A 15,288-nucleotide genomic window follows, 5' to 3' on the forward strand; every position below is an offset into this window, starting at 1 on the left:
TATGGATCTCTTCCAGACAGTTGGCCAGGTAGCTGTCTTCCAAATATCTTGGCATAACCAAGTGAGTGCCTCCAATGGGGCATCCGTTTGTTGAAATATCTCAACAAATGGTTTGTTGAATGTTTGTTGAATGTAACAGTAGAGGAAAGAAAGTAGATAAGTAAGATGTTCCAAAAACAAAATGAATATCATTTGCATTAAAGAAAAAGAAAAATAACATTATAGTAGAGTATACTAAAATTCCAGGCAGAGAGAAGATACAGATTCCTAAAACTATCTGCCAAATTGACTGAGAATCGTGATATGATAAAGACAAGGGACTATAAACTTGGTGTCATTGGTTATCATCTTCCAGCCAATGTATTACAAAGTCAACTTGACTAAAATAACACTGAATCATGTCACAAAATACATATAATAGTTAACACAAAAGAAAATCTTGATTCTACTTGTAAGTAATACAAGTAGAAAATTTTCTGATGATAGCAGAGAATTATAACTTATATTCATCATACATATTGAGTGAATCCAAAAAGAAGACACAATAAAGAAGCACAATGAGAAATGGTTGATAGGCAAATTTCAAGTAAAATGACACTGATTGTTGACCATGCTATTACAATTAAATTTCAATTTACTTACCTACTGTGTCAACTCCTTTCCTTCCAGCACGACCAACCATCTGTTTGTAAGTAAGAATATCTAGAGATTGACCACTAAATATAGGAGTCCTGATAATCACACGGCGTGCAGGTAAATTCACCCCAGATGAAAGAGTAGAAGTTGCAGCTAAGACTCGAATGATGCCTTGACGGAAGGCTCCTTCAATGATATCCCTCTCTTCAAAAGTAAGACCTTAAAAAAAAAAGTAGGTTGCAGTAACATATTTATTTGTAAAAATATTTTACTTGATCACTAACAAATGGATCTGAGACAAAGATGTTTATAAAGCCACGAGGGAGCTCTGGTGGCTTATGCCTAAGGCATTTGACTGCTAACCAGAGGCTGGTGTTTCAAATCCACCAGCCATTCCTCGGAAGGAAGGTTGGGCAATCTATTTCTGTAGTGATACCACCTTGGAAACCCAGGAGGGGTCGCTATGAGTCAGATCCAACTCTACAGCAGTGAGTTTGGTTTTGGCTTAAGACTGTAAATAAAGAAGTCATCAAGAGTGTATCTCTTCAAGACTGTAATTGGCCAACTCTAGTACACCACTGTCTCACCTTCCAAACCAGAGGTCTGCAAACTTTTTCTATAAAGGGCCAGGTAATAATAAATCTTATAGGGTTTGTGGGCCAGATGGTCTCTTTTCCAGCTGTTCAACTCTGCCTTTGTGACATGAAAGTGTTCACAGAACAAATGGTCATGAGTGAATTCCAATAAAACTTTACTTTCAAAACTAGGTGGTGAGCTGGATTTGACCAGCAGACTGTAGTTTGTTGGTCCCTTTCCTAGACAATGAACTCTTTGAGGGTAGGGACATGTCTTATTCATCACTATATCTTCAGGGTCTATCCAACACAGTAGTCAGACACACTTTTTACATAAATAAATGTGTGTTGAATAAAAACATGAGTAAATGAAAAATAGTGTATAGAATATATATTCATCTGGCTTTTTTTATTAAAAAACCAAAAGGACTTACCTCTAATTTATAAATTAAATAGTAGAACACTGGTGTTCATTTTATTAGTACACATCATAAATTAGGCACGCAATATAAATATTCTTTTGTATTGATCTTGGTTATCTAGTGCTGCTATAACAGAAATGCCACAAGTGGATGGCCTTAACAAATAGAAATTTATTTCCTCACAGTTTAGGAGGCTAACTGTCCAAATTCAGAGCACTTGTTCTAAGGGAAAGCTTTCTCTCTCTGTCGGCTCTGGAGGAAGATCCTTGTCTCTTCTGAGCTTCTGATCCTGGGTAATCTTCACATGACCTAGCATCTCTCTTTCCCATCTCTGCTCTGCTCCCTTGTTTAATCTCATTTGTATCTCAAAAGTGACTGACTCAAGATACACCCTACACTAACCTTGCCTCATTACCATAACAAAGACAGCCCATTCCCAAAAAGACTAACCACAGGCATAGAGGTTAGGATTTAAAGCACATAATTTTGGGGAACTTCATTCAATCTATTAAAATTTTTTAATAAACTGACAGGGTTAAATTCTTCACCTTAGAAACTATATATTTTTAATCATATCTTAGCACGTGTGATCATGGACAGGTCACTGCCTACAAGAAGTTCTTTAATTTATGGACTGTCAAATTTTTGCAATTTTGACAACCTATCCATTTGATTTTTTTAAATTTATCACCCTCTCAAAATGTAATAATATCTAAAATTAATTTCCTACTTAAATATTTATGAGAATATTTCAATACCCCTTACAATAAAAGGAGACAACCAGTGTTGCATAAAATTAAGGATAGCAAGTACCAATTTAATTTTAGGAAACAAAGTATAGAACAGTAACAATTTTAGTATTCACTTTCCCAATAATCCAAAAAACTCATGTCTAGTATTTATATACTATATGGATAACTATACTTCAGCATGTTTGTTTTATTCTTGTTTAATCTTAATTACTCAATTTCTTAAAATAAAAGGTAAGGATATTCATTGTCATTAACAAGAAATCAAATGCATACAAATATAAAAATGAAGAAATTGTGAGGCTATTGTGGAGACGGCTTTTTAATAGCAGATTATAAATATGGAATACCTGCATGATGAAATGCTACTCCCCATGGGATGGTTTTTCGTAATACAGAGTCCAGTCCTGAAGGCAAATGTTTTAACTGATCCATCACTTCCAGGAGGCCCTTTTGGTCCAGAATCACTGATGGAAGTTCAGGTGGTTTTACCATTTCTGTCACAAAAAAATCATCAACAATTTTACCCCTCGTTGGAACCCTTTAAGTAGTATTTGCCTAAGTCGTAGCACAGCTAATATTAGGGCAATGGTTCTGAAACCACTGAATATTATAATCACCTGGTTGCCACAAGTAGAAATTGACTCCATGGCAACAGGTTTGTTAGTTTTGGTTTTGAAGGTCTTTAAAAAACACCAAGGCCTGATTCCTATTCCAGATATTCTGATGTAATTGGTATGGAGTATAACCTGGGTGTCAGGTATTTTAAAGCTCCACAAATGATTCTACTGTGTAGCAAAGGTTGAGAGATACTAGACCAAGTCTACAAGAGGGAATGAAGGAATCAGGTGTTGACAGGAGAGGACTACAAGTACTGATTACCATTCAAAGCCTGACATCAAATAGACCCCTGCTCAAATTCTGTCCCACCAACCAGAAGCAGCATCTAGGAGCTTGTTAGAAATGCAGAATCTCAAGCCCTCCCACACAAGAACTACTGAATAAGAAATTTTTTTTTCTTATTCACAGACAGCTTAAAGTTGAGGAAAATTGAAACAGACCATAAACTCTTTATGGGCAAGGATAATATTATATCTCTTGATGTAAACTATAATAGTTAACCCAGTGTCTTAGAATATATTCAAATGTTTATTCTGATGTTATTATATATACAGTAAAACCTGTCAAACCTGTGTAAGGTAGAAATCTGTCAGAGAAGGAAAACTCAAATATTTTCCACTAACACAAGCCATAGAGAAGTGGTAAGACCACCCCCTATCAAAAGCAGAAAACAAGGCAACCCCATCGAGTTCTAGCTCTCACAATTTTCACTGTATATAAATAATATATCCCAATGCCAATAATATATCTTCAATATATATTATAGCCAATAATATATCTTCAATATACACTATATTTGCATTGGCTGATTCAAAGGGAGGAAAATCCCTCAGCCTTTCATTAATCATCATAAAACTTCACTGATACACTTTAGAAATATCTGAGTGTGGCATCTCTTTGTCAGTAAGAAGCTGAGCTGTATGTGTTAATAAGAGATTTTTGAAAAACAGAAGAAACTGTGGGTGACTCCAGGAAACTGTATGTGCTAACACCCTGTTCAAATCAAGTAAGAAATAGAAAAATAGAAAAGCTGCCCACACAGGTCTTGGAGTCAAAGGACAGCCAAAGCAACAGACCTGTGATCTCTGATCCTAGAGGTTGAATCCAACCAATTGCTTAAAGTCAAGGGAGCAAGATAAGGGGTCCAGCTCAACCTAGGTCAAGAGTAGGAACTGACAAGCTAACAACAAATAAACAAAAACAACCTTCTCTTTTAGGTAGCCAGGAAGTTCACCATGGATCCAAGGTAAAACTAGAGAGAGCTAGGAAGAATAAGCTTCAGTCTAGGGTCATTACATAGATTCAGAACCAAAGAATTTCTAAGCATGACTTCACAGTTTAAAACACTTACACTTCACCTGTAGGATAAATGTTCACCCTCCTTAGCCAAATAGCAAAGCCTTTCAAAATGTGACTCCTTGTTTCTCAATTTTCCCCAAAGATCCTTAACCAGGATGACTTCCTCAGTATTTTCAAATATCAAAAGAAACATCATTTTAATATCAAAAAATTTGTTGTTGTGTTGTTATGCCATCGAGTCGGACCCAACTCATAGTAATCCCTCCTTGAGTTTCCAAGGTGGTATCACTACAGAAGTAGATTGCCCAACCTTCCTTCTGAGAAGTGGCTAGTGGGTTTGAACCACCAGCCCTCTGGTTAGCAGTCAAGTGTCTTAGGCACTACACTACCAGAGCTCCCTCAAAAAATTTAGAAGGGACAATTTCAGGATGTTAACTTCAGTTTTGTGAAACATTTGCTGACTTGCCTTTATTTTTCTAGTGAAAATGTCATCATAGACTAGGCTTTCTCTAAGGAGGAGAATTTGGGACCTACTACTATAAAAGAAGATAAAAGGACCTCAAGAAAAGAAAAGAATAATGACAGAGCTCCTTCCTGGGAATTAAGGAATATAAGATACCATGGTACATCTTAAAGATGTTGTCACAATACAGAAAGCATTAATTAAGAGAGAACAGGAAAAGAGATCATAATGTTGGAACAGGGCCTACCCTATATAAACTGCTGGCAAAATTTATTTGTTAGAGCTAGGCTTATAATATATATCACCTCATGATGCCACAGGGTATAATGAAGTAATAAAAATATCTTAATAATCTTTGACTAGAACTAGTCTCTGTCTTCCTTTAAATTTTTCTTGAGGGCCAAAGGATCATAAACTAATAAAAGTGGTATAAGGAAATAGTGTTTGTCCTAAAATCAGTGACAATATATATTAATAGTTATAGCTATATAATGGATCAATACTCAGCAATAGGAACAAATTATCAATAAACATAACAACATAGATGGATCTCAAAATATTATGCTGAGTGAAAGAAACCAAACACAAAAGAGTACATACTGTACTAGTTCATTTACATTAAATTCTCAGAAAAGGCACAACTAATCCAGAGTGACAGCAGATCATGGTTGCCTGGGCTGGGAATGGAGGGCAGAGATTGATGGTTAAAAAAAAGCAGATGATAATATTTGGGGATGGTGGAATGTTCTTTGGATGCTCTTTATCTTGATTGCAGTGGTGATTAAACAGGTATACAGATTTGTTCTAAATCATCAAATGATATATTTAAATGAGTATAATTTAAATATATACATTATACCTCAAGAGACAAGACTATCACAGTCCTTACAAAAACAAGAAAAAGTAGTAGAAAAAAGGGACCAGGATACAAACCCAGAAAACATCCCTGAGAAGCAGCATTGGAACTCCCTGATAAGGAATTCAAAACAAATATATTTGGGTACCTTCAGTGGACTGAGAGACAGCTCAAGGAAAACACTGACAAGATCAAGGAAAACACATACAAAACTCCAGAACAATTTAGGAAAACAATACAAGAACAAATTGGTAAAATAAACTAAAAATTAGAAACTATACAAAAACAACAAACAGAAGTCCAGAAGATTAATACTAAGATTTCAGAAACAGGTAACACATTGGATGGACAAAGGAGTAGAATTGAATCAATGGAAAACAGAATTAATGAGATTGAAGACAAATACCTCAATACTACTTTGTTAAGGGATCAATCAGACAAAAATCAAAACATAATGAAGAAACTCTAAGATTCATATGGGATACCATCAAGAGGAAAAAGTTATGTGTAATAGGAATTCCAGAACAGGAAGAGACAGACAAAACCACAGAGAAAATTGTCAAAGTTTTGTTGGAAGAGAACTTTCCTAATAGGATGAAAGACAAGAATACATCGATTCAAGAAGTCCAAGAAACCTCAAACAGGAGAGACCCCAAAAGAAAATCACCAAGACATATCATCATCAAACTCACCAAAACCAAAGACAAAGAAACAATCCTGAAAGCAGCACAGGAAAAACAAAAAGTTACCTACAAAGGGCAACCAATACGACTAAGCCTGATTTCTTAGCAGAAACCATGCAAGTGAGAAGGCAATGGGATGGTATATAAAACCCTGAAAGAAAAAACTTTCCAACCAAGAATTATACACCCAGAAAATTTCCTATCAAACATGAGGGTGAAATTAGGAGATTTCCAGGAAAGCAGAAAGTAAAGGAATTTGTTAAAACCAGACCAACTTTACAAAAGATGCTAGAGGGAGTCCTTTGAACAGAACACCAACAACAGCAAACAACAACTTGTGATTACCACACACGATGACATAACCCAGAAACCAACCCAGTTATAGAAGTATCAAAGTAAAATAAGCCTACAAGATTTTAAACAGGGAACCAGAGACCTCAATTGGTAACTGAGGGCAACTACAAACCCAAAACAGGGAATAAGTAGTGTAGTTACAGAACTTCTAAGTGGTAAGGAAGTCAAGACAATTGCAAGATAGAATAAACTGTCTTGAACTTGGGAAGAAAATCATAAATTACAAGGTAACTCTCAAAGGAAAAAAAAAAAAAAAACTTCACATCAAAATAACAAAGACAACAAGCATAAATACTTAGCAAAACTAAAATAGCATAGGAGCTCTGGTAGCATAGTGCCTAAGGCACTTGGCAGCTAACCAGAAGGCTGGCAGTTCAAACCCACCAGCTACTCCTCAGAAGGAAGATGCGGCAAACTACTTCCGTAGTGATATTGCCTCAGAAACCCAAGGAGAGGTTGCTGTGAGTTGGGTCCAACTTGATGGCACATAACAAAAAAAAAAATAGCAATGAAGGAGATGATAACATGACTCATAAACAAAATGAGCTCAACACAGAAAACTATATGGAACAAAGAGATCAGTAACACCACAAAAAAACACATAATAAAATGACATCAAAAAATTCACACTTGTTGATGTAACCTGAAAAAATAATGTAGAATGTGCAAAACACAGCATAATGTGGATGAACTTTGAGGACATTATAATGAGTGAAATAAATCAATCATAGAAGGACAAATATTGTATTAGTCAACTATTATAAAGTCAAGGAAAAGTTTATACATGGAAGGAAACCTTCTTTGTTGGTTACCAGACCAGAGATGGGAGGGGAGGGGAGGCTAAATTTCTAGATAGGTTGAAAAAAAAATAATAATAATAACTATTATTATTATTATTATATTTATACACACACACACATACATACATACAGAGAGAGAGAGAGAGAAAGATTATCAGTGGTTTAGTGGTTACCAGGTGTAGGAGGGAGGGGGAAAGAGCAAGCATTGAGTTTATGCTAATGGTGGCAGAATATTTTGGAAAAGGATAGCAATAATGGTAGCACAACATAAAAATGTCATCAGTGTCCCTGAGTTATAAATGGGGAAGTTGTTATGTTGACAAATGTCTTGTTGTGTATGTGTTTACCACAATAAAAGTTAAAAATAAATAAATTTTTGAAAAATTATACCATAAGAAAGATTTTAAAATACATATGTGAGCATATGCATATACATGTATGTGTACATATATATGTATATGTGTGTGTGTATGATTCTTTTTAAAGAGTTCATACCTTTCTTTAGAAATATGAAGACACTATGGTCCCTTCTCCCAGAAAAATGAGTATACATGAAGTTTTGCATACAGTTCAAGGGCTCAAAAGCTCATCAATCCCAAATGAAGATCCTTAGTATTTAACTATATAAATTCAATATTCTAAACATCTCAAAATGATTAGACAATGTAGACATTGTCTATCATGAGGACAAGAAGATTAGAGTCACAAAAACATAGTTTTATAAAGGAGTACCGAGTGGGCAGGTGATGGCAATGATGAAACAGAGCCATGATTTGCTAAGATGAATACTAACATTACCTTCAAGCAAAGGCACTAAGTATGGAGGCATTCATTTCCATCTATAACTTACTGTCAGCTTGATGGTGTAGATTATAAAACTCCCGGGCAATAATATCTGCCAGCTTCTCACACCATTTCTTTGATGGACAGAAAAGTAATACTGAGTGGCTGTCATGAATAGTCTCATAGCATAAACTAACAATATGGTCCTCATCTCCCTAAAAAAAGAAAGAGAAATAGTCACCCTAATGGTAATATTTAAATATTTTCACATCAGTTTAAAGTCATTCCTTTTGTTTCATGGGGAAGATTCTTTCTACCCAAGGCATAATAAAAATCAGTTACAAAATCAATAACAAAACAAAGAAAAAAAAAGAAGAGGAAAAGAAATGTCTTCTTATGATGCAAGCTGAGAAGGAAATCATTTTCTATTCATTCATCTAATATTTATTGAGCTCCAACCCTAGGAAATTGGGTTACAATGGTGAGTAAAGTCAAGAACCTATCTTCGAGGGGATATAGTCTCACGACGATACATTAAAGTACTAACCAAACACGTGTAAAATACAACCATAAGATATACTATAAGGAGAGTTTTATGGTGTTTTATGTCCTCATAGGAGGTAAAATTGACAGAAAGATCTGAAAAGGTTTCCCTGAGAAAGTTATGATTTAGCTGAAGATGTGGAAGAGGGGAGGCTGTATTCCAATGAAAGGTAACTAGATGATAAAGGAAATATTTGAGGCAGAACAAACAGAATATATGCAGGTGCTTCAGTGACCCAATGAGTTCAACAAACTGTAAGACCAATGTGTTTAACCAGACTGATTCACTGATTCATCTATCCAGTCACTCATTAAACAAATATTTACTATGTGCTAGATACATAGGAGCTCTGGTAGCATAATGCCTAAGGCCTTGACTGCTAACCAGAAGGCTGGTGGTTCAAACCCACCAGCAACTCCTGGAAGATTGGGCAATCTACTTCTGTAGTGATACTGCCTCGGAAACCCAAGGAGGGGTCGCTATGAGTCAGGGCCGACTCGACAGCAAATAACAACAACAACAACTGTTAGATGGATTGACCCAAAGGCGCAAAGCAAGGTATAGCAAGGATCAAGTATAGCAAGGATTGTGAGGATGGTGCCTGACTGAGCAATGTTTCATTCTGTTGTACATAGGGTGGCTATGAGTCAGAGCTGACTCAATGGCACCTAACAACAACACTGATAGTAACTGAGTATAAAAGAATTCATAAGGACTTCTGAGAATACTAGCTTTCTTCAGGAACATGAATGGGCCAACCCTAAAAACGCTATGCAAATAACTATTGTTACAATAGAATAAAAATTTAGAGTGTAGGTTTAATATGAAAAAAAAAAGTACCTACAGTACAGACAACAAAGATAAACCCTTTTACATATACAATACTGTGTTACCAGTGATAACAAACATTAATTTATGGGTAAATAGATGAGTAGATAGGCTGAATGATCAGGTATGTCTAGGCAAAAGGGAATATACCCATGATTCTCTGGTGCCTCTGTTAGCATAGTGCCTAAGACACATGACTGTTAACCAGAAGGCTGTCATTTCAAAGCCATCAGCCACTCCTCGGAAGGAAGGTTGGGCAATCTACTTCCATAGTGATACTGCCTTGGAAACCCAAAGAGGGGTCGCTATGAGTCGGAGCCGACTCGATGGCACATAACAACAGCAACAGCTCTGGTGGCATAGTGCCTAAGGCATTTGACTGCTAACCACAAGGCTGGCAGTTCAAACCCACCAGCCACACTCCTCAGAAGGAAGGTTGGGCAGTCTACTCCCATAGTGATACTGCCTTGGAAACCCAAGGAGGGGTCTCTATGAGTCAGATCCGACTCGATGGCAGTGAGTTTGGTTTTATATGTAAGATTGGCAGACGGCATTTGTACATATGTATTTACATGTGCTGTAAGAATGTCCATATAAATAGAACAGAGGGCAAAGTTATGATAACCTCTTAGCCACAGTCAAGCACCTTTATGGAGCAAGTTGTTGGATCTGTGGGCTCAGAACCATGGTCATAGGGGACATCAAGCCCAATTGGTGTAACATACTACATAAAAACATTGTTCTACATCCTATTTTGATGAAGAGTGACTGGTGTCTTAAAAGCTGGCAATTGGCCATCTAATGCAACAATTTGCCTCTCCTCATCCAGAGCAAAGAAGAATGAAGAAAACCAAAGATGTATGGAAACAATAAGTCCAAGGGACCATGCAAACCTCATGAAAACGAGACTAGAAAAACTAGATTGTGCCCAGCTACCACTGTCAACTACTTGGAAAGGGATCAGTACAGGAGATCCTGGATAGAGTGGGAGAACAATGTGGAACAAAACTCAAAATCATAAAAAAGACCAGGCTTACTGGTCTGATAGAGCCTGGAAACCCCCAAGATTATGGCCCCTAGTTACCCTTCAAGTCTTGAATTGAACTCACTCCTGTTACTTCTAGCCAAACAAAAGACAGGCATATAGGCTGAACATTTACACCAGGTAGAAACACTCCTTAGAATGACCAATCATGGGAGAACAGAAGGGCAGTATTTGCACGGGGAGATAGCTCAGGGGGCAAGAATGCATAGGAAAGAAGAACACAGGGAAGAGATAAATATAGGGAGGAAGTAGGAAGGGAGATGTTATATTGTGGGGATTGCAGTCAGTGTCATCAAAAAAATGTGTATGAACTACTGTATAGAAAATGAATTTGCTCTGTAAACTTTCATCCAAATCACAATAAAAAATTTTTTAAAAAGTAACTACATAGGATAGACAAGTTAGAGTGTGGTTTCTATACTGAATATTTGAGTTGAAAGGATGGCATAAAGAAACATGTCTGTCACTAGCATGCTCATGCTTTCCCAATTTCAGAGTCTACCTCTATTGTTGGGCATGATACAAAACAACTCTGGTAGGCTAGAAGACAAGTTGTGATCAAACCAAACAACCTTCTATGCTGTACTAAAACTGTCAGTCTTTATCCTAATAGGAAGCAATTGAATGATTTTAAGCAGTAAATGTGATCAGATTTTGAAAAAAGATCACTCAAGTTTGTATGTGGAGAATGGAAAGGTTGGAGGAGAAAGAGAAGATGTCTTTTAGGAGTTAACTATTGTGATCTAGGTAAGAGATGAGGGAAGCCTAGATTAGGAGAACAGTGGTAGAGGTAGAGGAAAATGGACAGATTCAAAAGTTATCTAGGAGGTAAGATTGATAACGTTTGATGATAAATTAGATGTAGATGGAAGGAAAATAGAGGTAGCAAAAAAGGATGTGTAGATTTCTGTCTTGAGACAACTGTAAGAATTACACATGCCATTAACAAAGGGAAAATGTATTAGAACAACAGGCTTGGGAACTAAGATAATGAATTTAATTTTGGACATAAAGAGTTTGATGTGCTTTGAAATACCTAAGTCAGAAAATTGGGCACATAGGTAGAAATTTGGGGCAGCATGGAAGTAGAATCTAAAGGGAAGGCTACCAATGCATAAGAGAACAAAAAAGATTCATTGTTAACCTCTTTTGTAACAGTGAGCGCAGTGGAACCTGGTGAATGTATGCAGCAGATGGTAAGACTATCTCAAAAATCATTGCTTTTTAATTCCTTATAACAAATCCAGATTATCTTCCATTACTTCACTATTGACTCTCAGCCAGTAAACAAACAAGTAAACTTCTTAAAAACACAAATGACTTGGAGATTCAAAATGGAGTCTCGTCAGTCAGTAATCACCACGCTATTTCCCTCAAGCATCTTAGTGCTTGAAAAACAAGGTACAGCAGTTTGAATTAGGGATTTTGGTGCTCTGAACAATGCACTGAATCAGAGTGCACCAAACACAGAGTAGAGTTAGAGGAAAGGCACAGGGCAAGAAAATAAAGAAGATCTACCCAGCGGAAAGCGAACAGGCAGCCAAGAAAGGCCATTAGAGACTTCCCTGGGTTGGGGAGGGACCGGCAGGTGAGAACGGCTACCTGAGACCTCCCTGGGTCAAGGCAGAAGACACCACATATCAGCATACCAGCCACCACACCAACACACCAGCAAACACCCCAAGGATCTATCTTCAGCACCTGATTTTATCAGTAACTTGGGTCGTGTGCAAACGGCACACGCAGCACCACCCCAAACAGAGAGCTCATTAGTGCTCCAGGAGGGTGAGCCTGCCCACCCCAGTGGGTCACTGCAAAGGCTTGGGTCAGCTTAAGTGGCACCAAGAGGTCTGTGCTTGTCTTTATCACTAATATTGGGACCACGGATTACTAGCAGGCACTCTCCCGACTCCAGTGCAGCTGAAACTGCGGGCATCCTTGGCGCCACAGGTGGGCGACTAACAGACAAACTCCCAAGCCAACTGCAGTCTGGGCAGGTTGGGCCAGCTCTGCAGGCAAGTGGGTTGGAGAAACATCCACGGCTGAGCACAGACCTGAGTAGTTGCCTTGGGTCGGCATTTTGGCACTGAGGGGCCTCAGAAACGGGGTCTTTGCATGTGTCTGAACCTGGTGAAAAGTGGTGACACCCTAACAACAGGAATCTTTCCTGAAATTGAGCCACGTGCTTGTAAATAACAGTATGACATCATCAGTAGCAACCTGCTCAAAGCCCTAGAAACTGACCCTAGCAACAGCAAGCTTTCCTTCTTCTGCTCCCACCTTCTCCACCAATAACTTCACTCATTCAATAGAAGAAACCACATTCAGCCAATATAAAAGCTCCCAGTTTGAACCCTAAACCCTCTTTACGACGAACAGAAAACCCATATCCACATTCCACACACCAATTCCACCATCACAAAGAAAACTGCAAAGCGACCCAGCGTACCTTAATCAATAATAAAATAAAATACATCAGCTTTACCTTTTCAAAATCTTAAACCATAAAACCAAGACAAAACAAATCAACACGAAACCAACAGTTAAAGACAACCTCAAAATGTCTAGGAAACAATGGGCAATGTAAAAAAAAAAAAAAAAAACAGGACAAGGCATTAGAAACAAAACTACAAACAAAAGTTTCATTATACATGAAGGAAGAGGAGGCAATAGAATTGTATGAGAAGGAATTTAGAAGATATGTTTATAGAGCTACACAAGAGCCTAAGAAAACCCCAAACAGAAACAAGGAGGACACAGAAAGTTCCCTGGAGGAACTAAGGAAAATCATCGAGGAACAGAATACTAAGATTAATGCACAATCAGAACTCATACAAAAACAGCAGTCAGAAATGCAGAAAATGAGTGCCAAAATGCAGAGCATGAGTACCAAAATGACAGAATTACACAACACAGTAGAAGCACAAAAGAGTAGGTTAGAACTGGCTGAAGAATGCATATCCCAACTAGAAGACAAATCTCTGGACACTAGCCTGTATGAAGAAAAATCAGAACAAAGATTTAAGAGAAATGAGGAGATCCTAAGAATTATATGTGAGACATAAGACGAAACAATATAAGACTCATTGGAATCCAGAACAAGAATAGGCAAAAAAGACCACCAAGAAAATTGTGGAAGACCTGTTAACAGAAAACTTCCCCCAATATCATGAAGGAAGAAAAGATATTTGTCCAAGAAGCTCATAGAACCCCACACAAGATAGATCCCAAAAGAAAAACACTGAGGCATATTATAATCAAACTCTCCAAAACCAAAGACAAAGAAAAAATTTTGAGAGCTGCCCTGGAAAAAAGAAGTATTACTTATAATAATCCAACAGTTAGGCTGAGCTCCGATTACTCAGCAGAAACCATGCAGGCAAGAAGGCAATGGGATGGCATATATAAAACACTGAAGAAAAAGAACTTCCAACCAAGAATCCTTTATGCAGCCAAATTATCCATCAAATATGAGGGCAAAATCAAGGCATTCTCAGACAAACAGAAATTAAGGGACTTTGTGAAAACCAGACCAACCCAACAAGAAATGTTTAAAGAAGTCCTACCAATGAAGAACCCAAAACAGAGATTAACAAAACCAGGATATGTGGCATCAATACTGAAACCAAATCAGAAATAGATACTCAAAATAAGACCATAAAACAATATACCTTAAAAACCAGAGAGAGTTCCGGCAAGATGGCGGACTAGGCAGAAGGACTGCACAGACCCTCTTCAAAAAAGAAAAGGGAAACCAATTAACAAAGACACAGAAGATAATCTTGGACCCTTGAGCCTTGAAGGGAAGGATACAAAAGTGGACTAAACCCCAACTAGCAGAAGAATTTGCATGAAAATACCAAAAAAGGAGATACACGGAGCTGCAGTCTGGCAGCGGCCTGAGCGACCCTGACGGCACAGATGACAGGGCTTGGAGATTCCCGAGTGGTGGTAGGACCTAAGAATTAACCTAAAAATCACCCTGCTAGCCAGGGACTGCGCGGAGGACAGTGCACAGTGGCTGGGAAACAAACGGAGAAGGTGAAGAGAAAAGTGGGCTGAGCTGTGGACTCTTGCCGATCCAGAGAGTGCCGCCATTTTGTAGGTTTAAAAAGCGGCTTCACTATTTTGGATATTTAGGGACAGCACTCTTACAGACTCCTGTGGTGGTAGGACTTAAGAATTAACCTAAAAATCACCCTGCTAGCCAGGAACTGCACGGAGGATCGTGCACAGTGGCTGGGAACAAACGGAGAAGGTGAAGAGAAAGGTGGGTTGACCTGTGGACTTTTCCCGGTCCAGAGGACACCGCCATTTTGTAGGTTTAAAAAGCAGCCGGACTATTTTGGATATTTAAAGAGACAGCGCTCTCACAGATTCCTGTGGTGGTGGGACTTAAGAATTAACCTAAAAATTACCATTAGCCAGGGACTGCATGGAGGACTGTGCACGGTGGCTGGGGAACAAATGGAGAAGGTGAAGAGAAAGGTGGGCTGAGCTGTGGAGGACGCCACCATTTTGTAGGTTTAAAAAGTGGCTTGACTATTTTGGATATTCAAAGAGACAGCACTCTCGCAGTTTTCTGGGGCTTAAGAACACGTTCTGCTTTCCAGCAACCCCAAGGATACTC

The 15,288-nt window shown here is 38.0% G+C and overlaps 1 protein-coding gene across 1 annotated transcript in view; it reads right to left on the reverse strand.

Annotated features, from left to right (window-relative positions):
* POLQ (DNA polymerase theta) overlaps positions 1-15,288 on the reverse strand; it is a 222,700-nt gene that overhangs the window by 150,008 nt on the left and 57,404 nt on the right. Inside the window, exons 7-9 of the mRNA XM_007943887.1 lie at positions 8,309-8,456; positions 2,733-2,879; positions 643-855 (exon numbers count right to left, since the gene is read on the reverse strand). Of these exons, the coding sequence (XP_007942078.1) occupies positions 643-855; positions 2,733-2,879; positions 8,309-8,456 (508 nt within the window). The remainder of the gene's footprint in view (positions 1-642; positions 856-2,732; positions 2,880-8,308; positions 8,457-15,288) is intronic.

The sequence above is a fragment of the Orycteropus afer genome, unplaced genomic scaffold, assembly GCF_000298275.1.
Source record: "Orycteropus afer afer isolate SDZICR_OR568_19922 unplaced genomic scaffold, OryAfe1.0 scaffold00114, whole genome shotgun sequence".
NCBI classification, from domain to species: domain Eukaryota; kingdom Metazoa; phylum Chordata; class Mammalia; order Tubulidentata; family Orycteropodidae; genus Orycteropus; species Orycteropus afer.